This window comes from Chiloscyllium plagiosum, unplaced genomic scaffold (assembly GCF_037043375.1).
Source record: "Chiloscyllium plagiosum isolate Xiang-an unplaced genomic scaffold, Cpla_swu_hap1 HiC_scaffold_21, whole genome shotgun sequence".
In the NCBI taxonomy this organism is placed as follows: domain Eukaryota; kingdom Metazoa; phylum Chordata; class Chondrichthyes; order Orectolobiformes; family Hemiscylliidae; genus Chiloscyllium; species Chiloscyllium plagiosum.
In genome coordinates this window covers 15,320,642-15,342,737 of record NW_028270159.1, presented here as the reverse complement: position 1 = coordinate 15,342,737, position 22,096 = coordinate 15,320,642, and the positions used below count along the sequence as shown (strand labels likewise).

General features: G+C 42.3%; 1 protein-coding gene across 1 annotated transcript in view; it reads left to right on the top strand.

Annotated features, from left to right (window-relative positions):
* LOC122564614 (hemicentin-1-like) overlaps positions 1–22,096 on the top strand; it is a 421,032-nt gene that overhangs the window by 54,438 nt on the left and 344,498 nt on the right. The window contains exons 3-4 of the mRNA XM_087998302.1: positions 1,933–2,091; positions 6,737–6,859. Of these exons, the coding sequence (XP_087854428.1) occupies positions 1,933–2,091; positions 6,737–6,859 (282 nt within the window). The remainder of the gene's footprint in view (positions 1–1,932; positions 2,092–6,736; positions 6,860–22,096) is intronic.

Genomic DNA, 22,096 nt, shown 5'->3' with positions numbered 1-22,096 from the left:
AGAGATTTCACGGAGTTCGATTTATTGGTGACTGTGTCACATCTATGGCCTGTGGCCTTGATCTTTGGCACAGGTGTGGGCAAACAATATGAGGAAACTAGTCTTTGACGCCCCTGTGTTTTCTCCATTTTCATTTCACCCTCTGGTCTCTCGGTCGTGTCTTTCCCCAGCACTGTCCCCACTCTGGTCAGCCTTGCCTGAGTTTGGGTTCTTCTATGTCAGAATTGCCTGTAAAGCCAGCTATGGCTAACACTCTCACCTTGTATTTCTGGGACTGCAGAGCTGCTGGCTATCCAATTGGCAGGACTTTCTCCTGAGATAGGAGCAGATGTCTTACTTAAAGTAATTAGTACCAAACTCAGCATTACTGTGGTGCCTGGGCTTGCCATTAACAGGCCTGCAAAATCCTGCCTTCTGCATTGCTTAGTATAGTTATTCAGGATCTGGAATGCCTGAGAGGCAGATTCAGTCTTTGCCTTGGAAAGAGAATCTCATTATCTGAAGAGATAAGGTTTGCTTAGCTACAGGGAGAAGGTGGAAGGGACACTGAGTCAATTGCTTTCTTCAGAGGGTCAGCACAAACACAACGGTGCAGATGGGCTCCTTTCTACATCTCAACCTCATCTCAACATTTCCAGTCATGAAAATTATGACACCAAACCATTTAAAGGTGTAGAGCTTTAGGGAAAGAATTCAAGAACATAGAACGTAGCCTCCCAATGATGAGGGATGTGCAAGGGGCCAGAATTGAAGGACTGCAGAGATTTGAGGATTTTACGACTGGAAGGTTAGGGAGGAGCCATTGAAAATACAAAGGATGTGTCCAAAACTCTAACCAAGTGGATTAAGGAGGTAGTGAGAAACTGGAGTCAAATTTTGATGGTGAGAAAGGGATTTGTAATTTCGGAAAACTGTTACTTGAATAAAACTTTTCAAGAGTGGGAGGGAGGTGGTCATGCAGAAAGAGAATCACAGAGGTCTAGGCACTGGTGACATAAAATTTGTCTTCTGTTGGCTGAGGAGACACAGACCAAATAGTGTGAAGAGTGTAGTGATGTTTGCAGGATGTTTCTGGGATCATTATGCAGCTATACTACTCAAACAGGTTTACAGTAGCGCCTTGACTTATGAACTTAATCCGTTCCGGGACCCGGTTCACGAACCGAAAAGTTTGCGAACCGAATCAATTTTTCCCATTGTTCGGATAGCGTAGGAATGCTTGGACGGCTGTTCACGGCGCACGCGCCAAAGACGAACTGAATGAGATCACGTGGGGCCCGAGAGCTTTTGCGTTCAACAAGCGCGTAGCAAAGCAGAACAATGAAACCACGTGGTCGCACACAGGCGTTCGGACCTTTGTTCGTACCTTGAATTTCGTACATATGTTGAAGCAAAATGTTACGTACAGTCCTGTTCAGAAACCGATTTGTACATGAACGGGATCGTTCGTATGTCGAGGCGCTACTGTATTTAGAATAGAGGTGTTTCTCACTGAAATAATTAGACGAATCCATAAAGTGTAGTATAATGATCAGCTTTTTATTTGTACAACAAAAACACAGCTGTTACTTGACTATTTTGTTTAGGCTTCTTTTGTGTTCACACAATCCAACTGGATAAGTTTGGGAACTGTGAATAAGATATTAAAAGAACACTGGTTGCTGGACCCTTGCACTAATGTGTCATCTGTTATCTAGGTGGGAATTGGGCTACTATTGTTAGGCTCTGAATCTATTATCTCTTTGGCCTATCTGAGAAGGTTTCTTTATCTTGAATATTGGCCACTGCAAGAAAGTATTTTCTGTGTTTGGTATTGGGTGAAGATGTTGTTTGATTTCTCTTCATTCAGACACTGCATATCAAGTAAGTAGCTGGGATCAAGAGAAACAATTGCAGTATTGATGGATCTGATTTTATCCTCTTTATTTGCAGGGTGGCGGGGACTGCCCGGAGATGAGTATGGGAGCAATTAAGCAAGCGCTCGAAGTATCCCAACCTAGTTCTTTTATCTATGTTTTTACTGATGCCCGGGCAAAGGACTATCAACTGACGAAGGATGTCCTGCAACTCATCCAACTGAAGCAGTCCCAGGTAAGTAAGAAGAGCTAACTGAGATGGTACAGGTCTGGCCTCTGAATCCGCAAAAAAGGGTGAACATTACAATCGTGAGTGTTGATTCAATGAGTGAGTTACAGATTGACATTTCCTTTCAGAGTTTTGAGGCTGATTTCTACCTGTTGCTTTTCGATAGAACATTAAAGATTTTTGAGCTACCTTGTGGAAGCATGTCAGTGGGGCTTCGTACTTGCCATTGAAGCTCAGCATGGAAGTAGGTGTCCTGTTGTATTCACAATATACCAAGCCAGCATTCTATTTCCCTGAGGTACTGGGTTCCTGGTAAGTGGAGATGCTTCATAATGCATCGGGCCTATTCTGAGGCAGAGCCAAGGAGGTTTGAAGAGGTAGCAATGGTTTCTTCCTTGCACGACATATCAAAACTGAAGTTCCATCTGTCAAAGTGGGTGTGTGGGTCCTGATGGAATTATTTCTTCAAGGTGGAAGTCATTGGTGCATTTTTAAATAAAAGTAGATGCATTATTGTAAATGTACCATTGTAAATATGCCTCTGGCATTGCTCACCAACAGATGATGAACAATTAGATTAGATTAGATTACAGTGTGGAAACAGGCCCTTCGGCCCAACAAGTCCACACCGACCCGCCGAAGCGAAACCCACCCATACCCCTACATTTACCCCTTACCTAACACTACGGGCAATTTAGCATGGCCAATTCACCTGACCCTGCACATCTTTGGACTGTGGGAGGAAACCGGAGCACCCGGAGGAAACCCACGCAGACACGGGGAGAATGTGCAAACTCCACACAGTCAGTCGCCTGAGGCAGGAATTGAACCCAGGTCTCAGGCGCTGTGAGGCAGCAGTGCTAACCACTGTGCCACCGTGCCGCCCACTTATTCTAATAAGTATGGTGACAATGCACTTGGGATAGATTTCAGATGCATTCCATGATGCGGAGTTCTCAACAATAGTTTGAAATAGGATTGAAAAAGGTGAAAAAGTACCTCAAAATGCTTAACATCGACAGCCATGAAATGTGTTTTCTAGCTTATTGTTTTATTTATGTAGTTGTAAATCTTCTGTGGAATTGCTGTCACAGATTCAAAACCAAATATAGACTTTGGCCGAAGAGGGATAATCGTGTGAAGATATTCAAACATACTTCAGTGATAGAATTCTTTGGTTTCTACAGTTCAGTTGATATTGCCCACAACAGTTTCTCTGCAGTCCAGGTTGAAAAAGTAGGAGATGCAGTAGGCTGCTGTAATTACAGCGTGCAATGTTTATAGTAGCTGTTCACATTAGAATTGTGCACTCAGGACTTCATAACAGGAAAGGTTGACTGAAAATTCTGACTAAAAATATAGCAACAAGACTTTGATCACAGAATGTGTGTAGATATCAAAAACCTATTTGATGCTGTTGGGAGAATTAATTGGTTAAGCTTCCAATATGGTGTTTGAGTGGATGAACTCATGGCCAGCAGAGGGATACCTTTCCTCTAATATACACAACACCTCTGTGATCCTTTAGACTACTTTACCATCACTTAAGAGTTTGCGATTTGTAACTGGATTTTTCTCATCTTCCAGGAGATTACACAGCTGGGTAGATAAGTACAGTATTGTGATATATAAGGCATCAAGACTATGTTAAATAGGCTGGTGGGCCTTTCTTGTCAATTATCTTTGTGTGATTTTGGAGTTATTATAGTACAAGCTGAACAGGATGTGTTATAACCTTATTTGTATTGCATTGTTATAGGACCTGAGACTAATGCTGTGGGAGTGGAGTAAGATTAATGCTAAAAGTACTTAGCCTTCTGTCCAAAACATACTAGTGAAGGAAAACAAGGTGTCAAGCAAACCCCACACTTGAAATCAGCATTGGATGTTTTGTATATGCAAATGAAGAGTCTAATTACTATTTAGGACCCTTTATAAAATTGTTTTGGTGGCACCAGCTGTGGGGGAGAAATTGAGGACTGCAGATGCTGGAGATCACTTTTGAAGTCAAAACTTGTGGTGCTGGAAAAGCACAGCCAGTCAGGCATCATCCGAGGAGCAGGAGAATCAACGTTTCGAGCATAAGCTCTTAATCAGCAACTGGGGGAGGCACAAAGGGGCTGAGAGATAAATGGGATGGGGGTGGGGTTGGGGGGAAGGTAACTGGGAATGTGATAGGTTGGGGTTGATGGTGATAAGTTGGAGCGGAAGGTGGAGTGGATAGGTAGGAATGAAGATGGACAGGTACTACAGACTAAGAGGATGATTACAAGTTGGAGGGTTAGATCTGGGATGAGGTGGGGGGAGGGGAGATGAGGAAACTGCTGAAATCAGTATTGATCCCATGTGGTTGGAGGGTCCCAAGGCGGAAGATGAGGCATTCTTCCTCTTGGCGTCGGGTGGCTAGAATCTGGTGGTGGAGGAGGCCCAGGACTTGCATGACCTTGGCAGAGTGGGAGGGGAATTGAAGTGTTCAGCAACAGGGTGGTGGGGTTGTTTAGTGCTTGTGTCCCAGAGATGTTCGCTGAAATGTTCCGCAAGTTAGCATCTTGTCTTCCCAATGTAGGGGAGACCACATTGGGAGCAACAGACCCAATAGATGATGTGTGTGGAAGTGCAGGAAAATCTCTGCTTTATGTGGAAGGATCCTTTGGGGTCTTGGACGGAGGTGAAGGGGAGGTGTGGGCGCAGGTTTACACTTTCTGCGGTGGCAAGGGAAGGTGCTGGGAGTGGATGGTGGGTTGGTGGGGTGCATGGAACTAACAAAGAACTCGCAGAGGGAATGGTCTCTGCAGAATGCTGATAGAGGTAGGGAGGGAAATATATCTCTAGTGGTGGGTCTGTTTGTAGGTGGCGGAAATAGCTGAGGATGATATATTGTATTCGGTGCTTGGTGGAGTGGAAGGTGAGGACCAGCTGTATTCTGGAAAATGTGCCCTACATGGAAATCCCTCAAAGAGACTTCTGCAGGCTACCACCAAAAAAGCGAAGCATTTAATAAGTAATGATTATCTAAATTTGAAGAACCGCTCTACGTAGGGAATCTCACGGCTTTGCTTTAAAATCACCATCTTCCAATGCTGGCTATCCTCTCTCTCGATGGCTGCATTCTCCTCTGCTTACTCTTCCAGTCGCTATCCTTAACTTGCCCTCTGAGATTTCTGCCCTCCTTCTTCACAATCAGACTGGTTTAGTTTGGAAAACCTGGTCAGCATGGACAAGTTGGACCAAAGGGTCTCCATAACTCTTTGACAACTGCTACACCCTTCCACTGCACAGCGATGTGCTGACTCTTTCTCCCTTCGTCTCATAGAACATAGAACATAGAAGAATACAGCGCAGTACAGGCCCTTCGGCCCTCGATGTTGCGCCGATCCAAGCCCACCTAACCTACACTAGCCCACTATCCTCCATATGCCTATCCAATGCCCGCCCGCTTAAATGCCCATAATGAGGGAGAGTCCACCACTGCTACTGGCAGGGCATTCCATGAACTCACGACTCGCTGAGTAAAGAACCTACCCCTAACATCTGTCCTATTCCTACCCCCCTTAATTTAAAGCTATGCCCCCTTGTAATAGCTGACTCCATACGTGGAAAAAGATTCTCACTGTCGACCCTATCTAAACCCCTAATCTTCTTGTACACCTCTATCAAGTCACCCCTAAATCTTCTTTTCTCCAATGAAAACAACCCCAAGTGCATCAGCCTTTCCTCATACGATCTTCCTTCCATACCAGGCAACATCCTGGTAAACCTCCTCTGCACCCGTTCCAGTGCCTCCAAATCCTTCCTATAGTATGGCGACCAAAACTGCACACAATACTCCAGATGTGGCCGCACCAGAGTCTTATACAACTGCAACATGACCTCAGGACTCCGGAACTCAATTCCTCTACCAATAAAAGCCAGTACGCCATATGCCTTCTTCACCGCACTACTTACCTGAGTGGCAACTTTCAAAGATCTGTGTACATGGACACCAAGATCCCTCTGCTCATCCACACTACCAAGTATCCGACCATTAGCCCAGTACCCCATCTTTTTGTTACTGTTACCAAACTGAATCACCTCACACTTAGCTACATTGAACTCCATGATTACAACAACATCCATGCCTCACTCCTCCATTTGCTGACTTCCTCCTTCCCTCTCCTGCTCACTGCCCTTGTTCCCTTGCCCTCCCTCATTGCTGCACCTCCTTGTACCATCTTTTCTCCCCTCTTGTCATCTTTGCTGTCTTTGATGTCCTGCAAGTCCAAAGGAACATGTTCTGAAAGCTTTAGCCTATTTTCTGTTACTTTCGTGAGATGTTCAGTGAGTATTGTTATGCTAGACTGTTAGCGTGTTGTTGGCAAAAGCTAAACAGATGCTAGAAATACCCGACAGGATTAGCAGTGCCTGTGGAGAGACTAAACCAGAATTCTGCTGCATCTGCTGACTATTTACAGAGTTTTACTTTTATTTCCAATATCTGGTATTCACAATATTTTGTCATTTTTTTGGTTTGAAACTAAACTTATAGACTCTGTTCTGAAAGGGATTTCTTTAAGCAAAATGTTAAAACCTAATGCTAATCTAAGGGTTGAGGGGCTCCTGAGGAATATTAATTGGGAGTAGATTAAAGTGATTGAAATTATTTTCCAAACAGGTTGTGTTTGTGTTAACTGGAGACTGTGGGGATAGAGACCATCCTGGCTATCGAGCATTTGAAGAGGTAGCTTCAATGAGTTCAGGTCAAATATTCCACCTGGATAAACAGCAGGTCAATGAGGTAAGCAGATGCACCCTTTAGCTGAACTGATCCTTTTCCACAGGGATGTTTCCCAGAGGGCCAGGTTAAATGCTTTGAAAAACCTGAATTGTGTTTGTTGTTCTGGAATAACATAATGTACGTTAAATATGTGCTACTGGACAGTGATCAGGAACAGAAACCTTGGGATTTTTCTCCTCCCTAGTCCAATCACATTCTTGGAAGTCGTAAATTCATGAACAATGGTTACTGGAGGAAGTCACACCAAAGTTTAGAAATATTCTGCATGGAAAGAGTTTTAGAAGATCTTCAGCTCTTGTAGCCCTGCTGGAGTCTTTGTCAAAGCCCAGTAGTTTTTAAATATGATCAGCTTTCTGTGTCTACCATCCTTCCAAGCTGTGAGTTCTAGATTCCCAACAACTCCTAGGTGAAAACAAGTTCCTGTCAAATTTTCTATAAACCTCCAGCCTGCCATAATATAGGCAGCTCTCAGTCAAAGGCAGCTACTTGACCAGGAAAAGCACCATAATTTCACTTTTGATCATGCAGATACTTTCCAGCAGGTTGACCATGAAAACACAATGATAACCATTGTGGTAACAATCCACTCATTCATTAATGTCCTTTAATATCTGAAGGAGCAGGAGAATCGACGTTTCGGGCATGAGCCCTTCTTCAGGAACGAGGAGAGTGTGCCAAGCAGGCTAAGATAAAAGGTAGGGAGGAGGGACTTGGGGGAGGGGCATTGGAAATGTGATAGGTGGAAGGAGGTTAAGGTGAGGGTGATAGGCTGGAGTGGGGGTGGGGGTGGATAAGTCAGGAAGAAGATTGCAGGTTAGGAAGGTGGTGCTGAGTTCGAGGGATTTGACTGAGACAAGGTGGGGGGAGGGGAAATGAGGAAACTGGAGAAATCTGAGTTCATTCCTTGTGGTTGGAGGGTTCCTAGGTGGAAAATAAGGCACTCTTCCTCCAGCCGTCGTGTTGCTATGGTCTGGTGATGGAGGGGTCCAAGGACCTGCATGTCCTTGGTGGAGTGGGAGGGGGAGTTGAAGTGTTGAGCCACTCCAAGGCCTCCAAGGCCCCAAGGGATCCTTCCATATCTGCCACAAATTCACCTGCACCTCCACACACATCATTTACTGCATCCGCTGCACCCGATGTAGCCTCCTCTATATTTGGGAGACAGGCCGCCTACTTGTTCAGAAACACCTCTGGGACACCTGGACCAACCAACCCAACCACCCCGTGGCTCAACACTTCAACTCCCCCTCCCATTCCACCAAGGACATGCAGGTCCTTGGACTCCTCCATCGCCAGACCATAGCAACACGACGGCTGGAGGAAGAGTGCCTCATCTTCCACCTAGGAACCCTCTAACCACAAGGGATGAACTCAGATTTCTCCAGTTTCCTCATTTCCCCTCTCCCCCACCTTGTCTCAGTCCCAACCCTTGAACTCAGCACCACCTTCCTAACCTGCAATCTTCTTCCTGACCTCTCCGTGCCCACCCGCACTCCGGCCTAATCACCCTCACCTTAACCTCCTTCCACCTATCACATTTCCAACGCCCCTCCCCCAAGTGCCTCCTCCCTACCTTTTATTTTAGCCTGCTTGGCACACTCTCCTCATTCCTGAAGAAGGGCTCATGCCCGAAATGTCAATTCTCCTGCTCCTTGGATGCTGCCTGACCTGCTGCACTTTTCCAGCAACACATTTTCAGCTCTGATCTCCAGCATCTGCAATCCTCACTTTCTCCTTTAATATCTGAAACCTATTATCCTTAGCTGGTCTAAGCTACATCTGACTCCAGAACCATACCAATCTGAAAGAAAAAAGACTTGCATTTTTATGATGTGCATTTGTTAGTGTTGGACTGAAGAGGACAAAATGAAAAATTATATAATGCCAGGTTATAGTCCAACAGGTTTATCCAGAAACACTAGCTTTCGGAGCATTGCTCCTTCATCAAGTAGCTGTGGAGCAGGATCATAAGACACTGAATTTATAGCAAAAGATCACAGTGTCATGCAACTGAAATGATATATTGAACAAACCTAGATTGCTGATAAGTCTTTCATCTTTTAGAATGGATTTCAGGTTTCGGTTCATTATTATGTAAATCCCAGAACTTTTTTTAAGACACATTCTCAAGGTAACTTAAGATTTTATAAAAAAAGGTGACATCTCCGTTCAGACAATGCATTAAAGGTATGAGATTAGAGTCTGTCTGTATCCCAATCTTGACTCAGACTGGTTCTAGTTCCAAAGTAGGAATTTATAAAATGTTACATGGATTGACTGCCTCCATTGACTGCCTGTAGATTGTGTGCTTTTTGAGCAAAACAGAACGTGTCTGCAAATACAATTCTGCAAATGCACATTCACCCCATAGAGTTACGTGTGTGTGTGTGTGCATGTGAGAGAGAGAGAGAGAGAGAGAGAGAGTGTGTGCATGTGAGTGTGTGCGAGAGAGTGTGTGTTTCCATGTGATCATGCTTGGTAGAATGTGCATGAGTGTGACGGAGTATAAGACTGTGACAGGGTGTGTGCATGAGTTTAAGTGTGGGGGTGTATGAGAGAGCGTGTGTATGAAAGCGAGTCTGCATGAGTATGTGTGTATGTGTGCTTGTGTGTGTGAGTGTATAGTGTAGTGGGGTCTCCTGTAGTGTGACATGAACCCAAGGTCCCAGTTGAGGCCATTCTCATGGGTACCAAATTTGGCTATCAGCCTCTGCTCAGCCACTCTGCGTTTTTGCATATACTGAAATCTGCCTTGCAGGACGGTCACCCAAAGATCTGAGACCGATTGTCTCTGACCACTGAAGTGTTCCCTGACTGGAAGGAAACATCCCTGTCTGGTGATTGTTATGTGGTGTCAATTCATTCACTGTCGTAGCGTCTGCTTGTTCTCGCCAATGTAGAATGCCTTCGGGCATCCTTGCCTGCAGTGTGTGAGATAGATAGCGTTGGCCGAGTCACATGAGTACCTGCCGCATTCACAGTGGGTGTTATCCCCACCTGTAATGGCGGTATCCATGTCAACACTCTGACACGTCTTGCAGTGATTGACATGACTGGGTTGAATGGTGTTGTGGTTGATATTGTCCTGAAGCTGGGCAGTTTGCTGCGAACAATGGTCTGTTTAAGGTTTGGCGGTTTTTTAAGGCAAGAAGTGGAGGCGTGGGGAAGGTTTTGGCGAGGTGCTCACCCTCATCGATAATGTTCTTCGCAGTCTACAATACATTGTGTCACAGAATATCAACATGGATACCACCATTACACATGGGGACACCACCCACCATGTACGTGGCAGGTACTCATGTGACTTGGCCAATGTTGTCTACTTCATATGCTGCAGGTAAGGTTGCTCAAAGGCATGGTACATTGGCGCGACCAAGCAGATGCTACAACAATGGATAAATGGATTCCGCACAAAAATCACCAGGCAGGAATGTTCCCTCCGAGTCACGGAACACTTCAGTGGTCAGGGACATTCAGCCTCGGATCTTCGGATGACTATCCTCCAAGGCGAACTTTGGGATACGCAACAATGCAGAGTGGCCGAGCAGAGGCTGATAGCCAAGTTCAAGTTTGGTACCCATGAGGATGGCCTCAACTGGGACTTGGGTTCATGTCACACTACAGGTGATCCCACTAAACTATACACTCTCTCACACACAGGCACAAATACACACACACACTCTTACATAGACACGCAGACCTTCTCCGATAGACATGCTCTCATACACCCCCACACATGCATACACCCCCGCACACTCACAACCACACACACACTCTTTCACAGGCTTATACTCCATCACACTCACACACACTATACCAAGCATGTAGACACGCAAACGCACATTCTTTCATGTGCACTCATACACACCACTCACATGCATACATTCAAACTCGCTGTCTCGCATGCGTGCAACCATACGTATAAGTCTATGGGGTGAATGTGCATTTGCAGAATTATGTTTGCAGACACATTCTATTTTGCTCAAAAAGCATACAGTCTGCAGGCAATCAATGCATTCAGTCAATCCATGTAACATTTTATAAATGTTGAAAAATGTGGTGCTGGAAAAACACAGCAGGCCAGGCAGCATCCGAGGAGCAGGAGAATCGACGTTTCGGGCATAAGCCCTTCTTCATAAGACCTTCTCAGAAGAAGGGCTTATGCCCGAAACGTCGATTCTCCTACTCCTCGGATGCTGCCTGGCCTGCTGTGATTTTCCAGCACCACATTTTTCAACTCTGATACTCCAGCATCTGCAGTCCTCACTTTCTCCTAACATTTTATAAATTCCAACTTTGGAAATAGAACCAGTCTGAGTCAAGATTGGGCTACAGACAAACTCTAACCTCACACCGTTTATACGCTATCTGAGCTGAGATGTCACCTTTTTTTATAAAACCTTAAGTTATCTCGAGAATGTCTCTTGAAAGAAGTTCTGGGATTTACATATTTACGAACTGAAACCTGCAATCCATTCTAAAAGATGAAAGGCTTAACAGCAATCTATGTTTGTTCATTATATCATTTCAGTTGCATGATACTGTAATATTTTGCGATAAATTCAGTGTCTTATGATCCTGCTGCATAGCTACCTGATGAAGGAGCAGTGCTTCGAAAGCTAGTGCTTCTGAATAAACCTGTTGGACTATAACCTAATGTGTGATTTTTAACTTTGCATTTTTATAGCACCATTCATGACCACAGATCATCCCAAAAGTGCTTTCCACCTAGTAAATTACTTTTGAAGTGTAGTTGTTGTAATGTAGAAAGAGTACAAATAACCAGGTAATTTATTTTGTGATGATGATTGAGGTTGGATACTGGCCAGGACACATTGTGCCTTTGGATCCTATTTGTCCACTTGAGGGTGCAAATGGGTCCTTTGTTTAAATTGTCACTCAAGGATATAAACTCTGGTGCGTAGCATGTCTCATTACTGCATTGGATTGGTACCATAGGACATAAGGTCAGAATTAGGTCATTCAGCCCCATTGAGCCTGCTCTTCAATTGATCATTGCTAATATGTTTTTCAACCCCATTCTCACACCTTCTCACTAAAACCTTTGATCTCCTTACCAATCAAGAACCTACTTATCGCTGTCTTAAATACAGTCAATGACTTGGCCTCCTCAACAATCTGTGCAATGAGTTCCACGGATTAACTACCTCTGGCTAAAGAAATTCCTCCTCATTTCAATTCTAAGTGGTTGTACCTGCACTCTGAGGCTGTGTCTTCATGGGTTCTACCCCAAGCTGCTCCAAAAGACCATCTCGATAAATTCTACAAATTCCTTTGCTTGAGATCCGTTAACAACCTCATTTTCCCAGTCCACCTACATATTAAAGATCCCCATGATTATCGTAATAGTGCCTTTCTTGCCTTTTTTTATCTCCAATTATGCAATTCACCAGGATTCTGGTCCCAGCATGATTCACGTGGAGCCTATCCCATTGGAACACCTCCCTCCTTCTCTGGGACTGGTGCCAATGCCCCATGAATTCAGACCCATTTCTCCCATAACAATCTTTGAGCCTTGTGTTTATCTTTTTAATCTGTCAATTTCTTTGTGGCTCATGTAGTAATCAGGAGATTATTACTTTCTTAGTTCTGCATGGGAAGTTAGCCCCGCAGAATGAATCTCTTTCCTCTTTTTACCTATATCATTGGTCCCTATGTGGACCATGGCAACTCCCCTTGCACTCCAAGTTCCTCTGCAGCCCACATGAGCTTGGAACAGACTGTGTTTGGAACCTCTGTCTCAAACTCCCTTCACAAACCAAGAACAAAATGCACCTCTTAAAGCCATAGTATTGTCACAATAAGATTTTCCTTTTTATCTAATAATAATTAATATCTGGAAAGTACAGGAATAAATCTTCTGTGTATGTATTATGTTTGACAGATTAACCATCCTTTAATCTGGAAACCTCAACTTGTCAAATTTGTTTCGGTCATATTGCTGTAGTTTTAATATATTTTCTTGCCTCGCCATTGTTTATTGACTCTAAGTGGATGTTGTTTGATGTTTAAAGTGGCAACATGGAATGATGGTGTGAAATAATGAAATGGTGAGATGCATATTTCTAGGCAAAGAAATACTGTTCAAATTAGCAGATTTAATTAATGATTTCAGAAGAAAATTTGGAGGGCACTTGAAGGAAATAAACTTGTAGGACTAACTGAAACAAGTATGGGAGTGGGACCACTGGATTACTGTGCTGAGAGCTGGCATGGACTTAATTTGCTGAATTGTCTTCTTCTGTATTTTAATGACTCGGTAACCTTACAGTTTATTTCATGGTTCAGAACTGTTCATTTTCGCTGTGTTATTTTGGTACGGAACTAGGCAGAAGCTAGGCCTCTGAAGGGATCTCAAATCAGAACCTGTGAGCAGGTAAGAGTTGCACCCTTTGGTCAGACATAGATATAGGGCTAGGGAGAAAAGGGAAGGAACTTGAATGTTCAAACATAATAAGCAAATTTAGTCAAAAAACTCCATTAAAACTCACCCCAAGATAGGTAAGTAAACTTATGTAAATTATCTCGCATGTTAGAAGAAAATTATGCTGCTCGCTGTTTTACAAGTAATCCTGGCCACTGCCTGAGATGCTGCCAGTTTTTCACTTACAGCAATAGATCCAACATCTGGGGGACATTAGATTTTAACAAGAGCATTGGTGATAGCTATTTTTCTCGTTCAAATCTTTCCACCAGCAGCTTTTCTTGGTATTTAACGTTCATTATTCTAATCTCAGCTGGGATCGTCCATTGTATGAAAGCCATTTTTTCTCCTCAGCCAATCAATCTCCATTCAGTTGCTTGTTATAGAGTGTCAGTATTAATATTTGCAGCAGTAAAGTGGCCAATACTGCTGACAATATCACGAGAAGCGACATTGAGAGAGAGAGTTAGAGAGGATTTTAATTTGTTTTGGGATAGTTGGAAGCCTCACTGGCATTTGCTTTGACAGTCCAGCTTGTCTTTTGGTCCGTCAACTTGGAGAAGGCAATGAACATAGGCTACAGTGCAACTTCTGTAATTGTGCTACCCCTTCACATTCCTGTCCAAACAATATGTTGCACAAGCTTTCCTTTCTCTTAACTACTCTTCTGGTTTTAACTGCTCTAGGTTCTGTCAACACTTCTTCCCTTCTCAGAATAAAAGTAGGAAATCAATATTCTTCCTGATTTGCTGCAATACTTTGCGATTGAGAAGATATTTTAACTAACTTTATAGTAAGATTATGCCTGGCTTGTTGATCGAAAGTAGTCCACATTTATGTCAGTTAACATCAGCAACTTTTATTATATATAACTATGTCCAAGAGATGATAAGAGAGGAAATCCCTGGAACCTATCACATTTCAGTCCCAGATCCATGTTTTCTCACATCATTATGACATAGCTCCTTTACTCTAATAATAGCCACTGAGCACATATACTTAACCTTTTCCTTCACAGTTTCCTCCTGAACCTCTGCTTTTCCTGAACTGGCATCAAGGAGACAAACACAAGAGCCTGCAGTTGAGTTGAGCAGCTTGAGTAGCTAAAGACAAGTGTTTTTTACCACTGGAATTGGGAAGCAACCCTTTCACCATCATCCCCGTTCCATGAAGCAAGATGGCAACTTTCTAGAAATGACAGTATAACTGAAATAATTGCACCGAGGCAGGTATCCCATCACCAAGTCACCCTTTATTTACTTGTGCATAATACACTGGCTGTGGCCAGCCAGCTCAGAGTCAGTCCCCTGAACTGAGGAGATTCTCAATCCTCTATTAATATTGGTCAGCCAGTGGCTCCTGATTGGCCCACAGCCAAAGAACCTTGCGATTCTTTCTCCGATATATTGTGCGATTCTGCCTTCATTGCTTCTTTGACATCTTTTTACTCAGTTTCTCCTATGGCTTGTAACACAATGTTTATAATGAAGTGTAATAGAAGCATGACAAAAGTGTGTCCAAACTGCCATGTACATAGTATCTTGCATCTTTTATTCTTCTGCTTTTAAGAGCCACACTTTAATTGGAAAAAAAATGGTATTTAAGACCACTCATAATCACATTCTTATTTAATTTCATAACGTATTGGGTCCTGGAAATTTTGTATGTTGTTGTGCATTCTTGGAATCTAGTGGATAATGAAACACAGAGATCTTAAAGATGTACAGTTTGATCCAAAAGCATTATCCAAAAATTAATGTTTCCTAATTTATTGTCCTTGTAATGTGGCAAGAAAAATACTACTCAATTTTTGGACTGTAAACTGCAATTATGATATTATTGCTTCATCTTGTAAGAACAGAATAGTGCTGGTTGACAAGGCAACCATAGGAAGAACACAAACATAGCCTTGGCTGCCAGACCATGTTTGAGCTTGAACTGCATTTTCCAGTTGTTTTCTTTGTCTTAAACTTATTTTGCATTGTAGATGGACTGAAGTAATGTCTGAGTCTCATTGAGGAATATACAGGAAGGACAGCTCACGGCTTTGGGCCAGGCTATCTAGAACCTATTTCCCAAAAATTTCTATATTGTTACTTGCGTCCAAGACATAGAGTCATAGAGATGTACAGCATTGAAACAGACCCTTCGGTCCTACCTGTCCATGCCGACCAGATATCTCTTTTATATCTTTCCCCTCTCACTCTAAACCTACACCCTCTCGTTCTGGAATCCCCGACCCCATACCTATTTACCCTACCTATGCACCTCATAATTTTGTAAACCTCTGTAAGGTCACCCCTCAGCCTCCAACGCTCCAGGGAAAACAGCCCCAGCCTGTTCAGCCTCTCCCTATAGCTCAAATCCTCCAATCCTGGCAACATCCTTGTAAATTTTTTCTAAACCCTTTCAAGTTTCACAACATCTTTCCAATAGGAAGGAGACCAGAATTGCATGCAATATTCCAACAGTGGCCTAACCAATGTCCTGTACAGCTGCAACATGACCTCCCAACTCCTGTACTCCATCCTCTGACCAAGAAAAGAAAGCATACCAAACGCCTTCGTCACTATCCTATCTACCTGCGGCTCCACTTTCAAGGAGCTATGAACCTGCACTGCAAGGTCTCTTTGTTCAGCAACACTCCCTAGGACCTCACCATTAAGTGTATAAGTCCTGCTAAGATTTGCTTTCCCAAAATGCAGCATTTATCTGAATTAAACTCCATCTGCCACTTCTCATCCCACTGGCCCATCTGGTCCAGATCCTGTTGTAATCTGAGGTAACCCTCTTTGCTGTCCACTATACCTCCAATTTTGGTGTCATCTGCAATCTTACTAACTGTATCTCTTATGCTCGCATCCAAATCATTTATGAAAATGACAAAAAGTAGAGGACCTGCACCAATACTTGTGGCACTCCACTGGTCACAGGCCTCCAGTCTGAAAAACAACCCTCCACCACCACCCTCTGTCTTCTACCTTTGAGCCAGTTCTGTATCCAAATGGCTAGTTCTCCCTGTATTCTATGAGATCTAACCTTACTAATCAGACCCCATGGGGAACCTTATCGAACACCTTACTGAAGTCCATATAGATCACATCTACCGCTCTGCCCTCATCAATCCTCTTTGTTACTTCTCCAAATAACTCAGTCAAGTTTGTGAGACATGATTTCCCACGCATTAAACCATGCTGACTATCCCTAATCAGTCCTTGCCTTTCCAAATACATGTATATCCTGTCCCTCAGGATTCCCTCCAACAACATGCCAATCACCGACATCAGGCTCACTTGTCTATAGTTCCCTGGCTTGTTCTTACCACCCTTCTTAAAAGTGACACCACGTTTGCCAACCTCCAGTTTTCGGGCACCTCACCTGTGACTATCGATGATACAAATATCTCAGCAAGAGGCCCAGCAATCACTTCTCTCGCTTCCCACAGAGTTCTCGGGTACACCTGATCAGGTCCTGGGGATTTATCCACCTTTTACCCATTTCAAGACACCCAGCTCTTCCTCCTCTGTAATCTGGACATTTTGCAAGATGTCACCATCTATTTCCCTACAGTCTATATCTTCCGTATCCTTTTCCACAGTAAATACTGATGCAAAATACTCATTTAGTACCTCCCCCATTTTCTGCGGCTCCACACAAAGGCCGCCTTGCTGATCTTTGAGGGTCCCTATTCTCTCCCTAGTTACCCTTTTGTCCTTAATGTATTTGTAAAAATCCTTTGGATTCTCCTTAATTCTATTTACCAAAGCTATCTCACATTTATGCATATTTTCCATTCAGATTTAATATAAAGGTCATAAGTATGGGTCTGTGTCCTGTGTTGAAATCAAGACTCACTGCACAACTGAGGTGACTGTCCGGTTGTCATTTTTATCTCTATTTCTGTTGAAATTGTAGATCTCTCTATCTTCCCATCTTATGTTGTTTTGCCTTCTCTCCCAGAATATAGTAATATTCAATATTAGAGATCCAGCTTTATTCAGACTTCTGATCAGAAACAAATTTCTAGAAATGTCCTTTATGTAGAAAGAGCATGAGAGTATGTTCCTGCCAAAGTGCATAGCTTCACATCTCTCAACGTTATATCCCGTCCGCCAATCCTTTTTCTGATTCACTTAGCCTGATTTGATCACTATGCTGATTCTTTATATCATCCTCAGTATTTGCCCGTCACCTGTTGTTATGTCATTGTCAAACATTCAGACAGTGAAAGTCTTTTTCCTAGGATGATGACGCCAGCTTGTACGAGGGGGCATAACTGCAAATTGAGGGGTGATAGATTTAAGGCAGACATCAGAGGCAGGTTCTTTACGCAGAAAGTGGTAAGGATGTGGAATACCTTACCTGCTAATGTAGTCAACTCAGCCACATTAGGGAGGTTTAAACAATCCTTAGATAAGCACATGGATGATGATGCAATAGTGTAAGGGGACGAGCTGAGAATAGTTCACAGGTTGGTGCAACATCAAAGGTTGAAGGACCTGTTCTGCGCTGTATTGTTCTATGTTCTAACTTGGTATAGAACATCTACTTTCCTCATCCAATACATTAATATGGGTTGTACATTGTTGTGGCCCTCACATTGATCCCTGTAGCACACCATTAGTCACAGGTTAAAATCCTGCAAATGCCCCCTTATCCCAACTCTTTCTTCTATTAGTTGACCAATCCTCTGTCCATGCTAACATACTACCTGCAACACCATGGGCTCTTATCTTACTAAGTAGCCTAACATGTGGTATGTTTCAGACATCTTCGGAAAATATAAATATATTACATCAACTCCTTCCTCTTTATCTAACCAGCTTGTTATCTTTTCAAAATAAATCTAATAAATTTGTGAGGTACTTTGTCATGTTGAGAAGATGTGGTAGTCTGAATGCAGGTGGTTAAGCTAGGTGATTTCCCATTGCCACCATTGCAGAATTTTAAGATCATTTTTAAAAGAAAGGTCAATTAAAAGAAGGTTGCACACTGATTTCAGTTCTTGCTTTAGCAGTATTGGGTGTGATATACCTTTTACTGGCATGACAATATATACATCCCCCCGAAAGATCATGTGAATTTTTTTAGGAGAGACCAGAAAACAGATTAAAAACCTCCAATCAATTTGCAGGGAAAAAGAAAATGGGAAACCCCTTTCTGTACTCCTAAACAATTGAAACTAGTTTGAGAAAACTCTGGTCCTGATTAATGTAATAGTATGCCTGTTTTTTGTGCAATGTGATTTCTGGCCCATTCAAAACAGATCAACCAATTCTCTGAATTCACCGTTCAGTACTTCAATGGATTAGTGTTTGCTACATAAATCAACATCCTGTACCATTCTCTGGGAATGACCCACCTTGTGAAATCTGGTTTTAAATGACTTTAAGTTGTCCTCCTGGTCCTTCTTAACCTATTTAATTGGAACAACTTGTTAACTTAAACATGGTCTGTTCCCTACATCATCATCTACACCTTGATTTGATCACCCCAATAGCCATGCTTCTCTGAAATGTTGTGTTGCAGCAATGTTTTTGTATCATTGTCAGTGATTTAATTTTTACTGGGAAGTAGTCTGCTGACATTTCTCTGCACTTTTCGACTTCTCAATATCACCTACTAAGTACAACTGCAATGTACACATTATTTGAACTGACAACTGATCAGACAGACTAGCATGCCCATCATATAGTCAGTTGTTTTAAAAACGCAGCCAGGGTCCTGTTCTCTATTTCTCTAAAACATTACTTTTGAACTTCAGCAACGTATACATTAGTGTGCTCAAATCTCTTTTCTTCACCGGATAAGCTCTTGTCAAAGCTCTTCACTGAGATTTTCCAGCATTTTCTCTTTTGGTTTCTTTTCTTCACCAACTTCTTTGATACTTTTAAGTGAAGTGCATAGGGTGAATATTAACATACAATCAAGAACAATGGTGCACTTTTACAAAGTAAATAGCATTTTACCAATAATAAGCCCAACAACCATCCCCCAGTCGAGATCTACCTGAAACATCCAAGTATTATCTACATGCTAACACTCACATAGATCTTTGTATCATCTGCAATTTTGCATACTATGCTCCATCTACGTTATCAGTTAAACTAATAAAGAGCAATGGCCCCAGTGTTGATCTGTATGGAAAAACTAGTGACCAAGTGCCAAACAGATCTGTAATAGCAATACAATCCATATCCTAATACTTCCCTCAAAGTATCTATCTAGGTATGTTGAACTAATAGGGCTATAATTATCTAATGTCCATATTTCTCCTTAATATGACGGAATATATTAGCCTCCTTCCAATGTACTGGAATCATCTTGGAGTGCCATTGGCTCTTTTACAAATACAGGGATAGCATACGGATCATCTCACATTTGAGTCTTATTATTGACAACATAATTCCGTTCTTACAACCAACCATCAGCTTAAAGATGTGGATGGAAGCAAAGTATATATTTCATATTACTGCAATTCCCAATGAGTTTTGTGTGACTTGTTCTTGAACAACCTTTACTGGACCAGTACAAGCTTTAACAATTCTGTTTCCTCACATTATTGAAGAAGCTTTCCCATGATTTCTATAGTTGTTTATTCATCATTTCTATTATCCTTACAGTCAATTTTAAAACAGCCTTTATTTTCTTTAGCTGCACTTAACTTAGTCTGGATGGCTAGTAAATACCTGTGTGAACATATAAATTAGGTACAGAAGCGGTCTTTTGGTCTGTCAAGCCTGTGCCATAGATCAATAAGATTACGGCTGATCTGTTAGTGTTTCGAATTCCATATTCCTGTCTCCCTTTAAAAATGTGTGATTCACTTGCTTAACAAGAAGCTATCTCTGCCTTAAGAATATTGAATAACTGCCACCTGTCTTCTGAGGCAGAGTTCTAAAAGTTGCAGAACCATCTCGGAGAAGAGATCTCCCTGTATCTCTGTCCTAAAAGAGTGACCAGTAATTTTTAAACAGTGCTCCATAGTTCTGGACACTCAGACAAGAGGAAACTTCCTTGCCACATCCACTATTGAAGACTGTTCGGTATCTTATATACTTCAATCATGTCACCACTCACTCTTCTAAAATCCAGTGGAAACAAGGCCAGAATGTTCAACTTTTACTCCCTAAGTGAACAGTTCATTCCAGGAATGAGTTTTGTAAACCTTCTATTTACATTGTTCTCTAGATAAGGACACCAAACTTGTACACAGTACTCAGATTTGATCTCACTAAACCTCTATATAACTGAAGAGTAACACCATTACTTCTATGTTCAATTCTTCTTATTATAAAGGATAGCATTTCATTACTTTCTGTTTACTATGTCAACCAGCTAATCTTCTATCCGGACTAATATGTTACACCCTCTATCATGAGCTCCTATTTCATACAATAGCATTTTATGCGGCACCTTGCTAAATATCTTCTGGAAATCCAAATGCAGTATATTTACAGGCTTCTTTTATCCACAGCACATGTTCAATTTTGAAAAAACTCCAATGAATGGTTAAATGTTTTTCACTTTTGATGAAACTATGCTGACTAATTCTGGTTACCTTGAACTTTTCTAAATTCATAATTGCAATGTCCTTAATGATCCATTCTTACCCTTACCAAATGACCGATTTCACATCAACTGGTCTCTCATTTCCTTTAATCTGCTTCTCTTCTTTCTTAAATAGAGGAATTATATTTGCTAGTTTCTTTTAACTGAGGTAAGCTAAGGCAGCACAGTAACTGAATTTGTGTAGTGATCCCCCCACTTAGAGACCTTTCTGCAGGATGCTTTTTTGTTTTAAGGACAGAGCTTTCTTGAATGGTGATGTCAATCATTGAGTTTCAATTTAGCATGCTTGAAAATTTATTTCTGTGCATGCATTAAGAAGCATGCTTTTGCCCAGTATCTGCCAGCTGCCCCTGCCAAACTCTGACCTGCTGCCATCACCCCTTTTGATCTGCCAGGTCCCCATCTCCAGATTATTCCTGGGACAGAGCAGCACAGCCACACTCTATAAGAGGTGCAGTATGCCTCATTGGTTGAAATTCATGTTGGTGTGCAATGGCAAGGATTGATTAGGAGGCAGTCAGGCTAGTCTGATACATGTTCTCCAGGAGTGTGTTCAGACCCAGACCTATGTCCCATCCCTGTGTGAGCCTTGCAGAAACCAGATGTTAGTGAAATTCCCTGACTTGAAGAAATGTTCCCAGAGCAGGTATAGAAGGTCTGTCAGCTGCTGCTGCCAGAAGTATTTCTGTCCTGCGAGTGTATTTCCCTCCTTATTGCACAGCTTACTTTGGTTGGTTCAGAAGCTAGTTAAGTTATTTTCAGGTACTGCTTGTTGTGTTTGATGCAGTTGCAGTGAACAGAGAGGAAGGTAGTGGATAGCTCTCAATGTGACGTAGGAACCTAAAACAACCTTTCAAATGTTTTCGTCTGGCAAAATTATTTTTATTCAGTGTGTAAATTGAACACTGTTTCTTAGGAGCATAGTGGGCATCTAACTAATTGTATAGTTCAGTACATTACTGTGTTGAATACATGCACACTAAGCCGCAGTGGGAGGTCATCTGTTTCTCTTGCTCTTTACAACTCCTCTCCAGGCAGCCTTAAAAGTGAAGAAGTCTAATGTTTTGATGTAACAACTTTTGACAAGGAAGACCTTTGGATTTAGTGAGCCCACCTATCCACAATAATCCCCTGCCACATTTCTAAAAACCCTAAAGCTCATTTGCTGACATAAGCCTGTCTGCTCACTTCCTGAAGTTGTTTAAAGTTTCTTGTTCCAC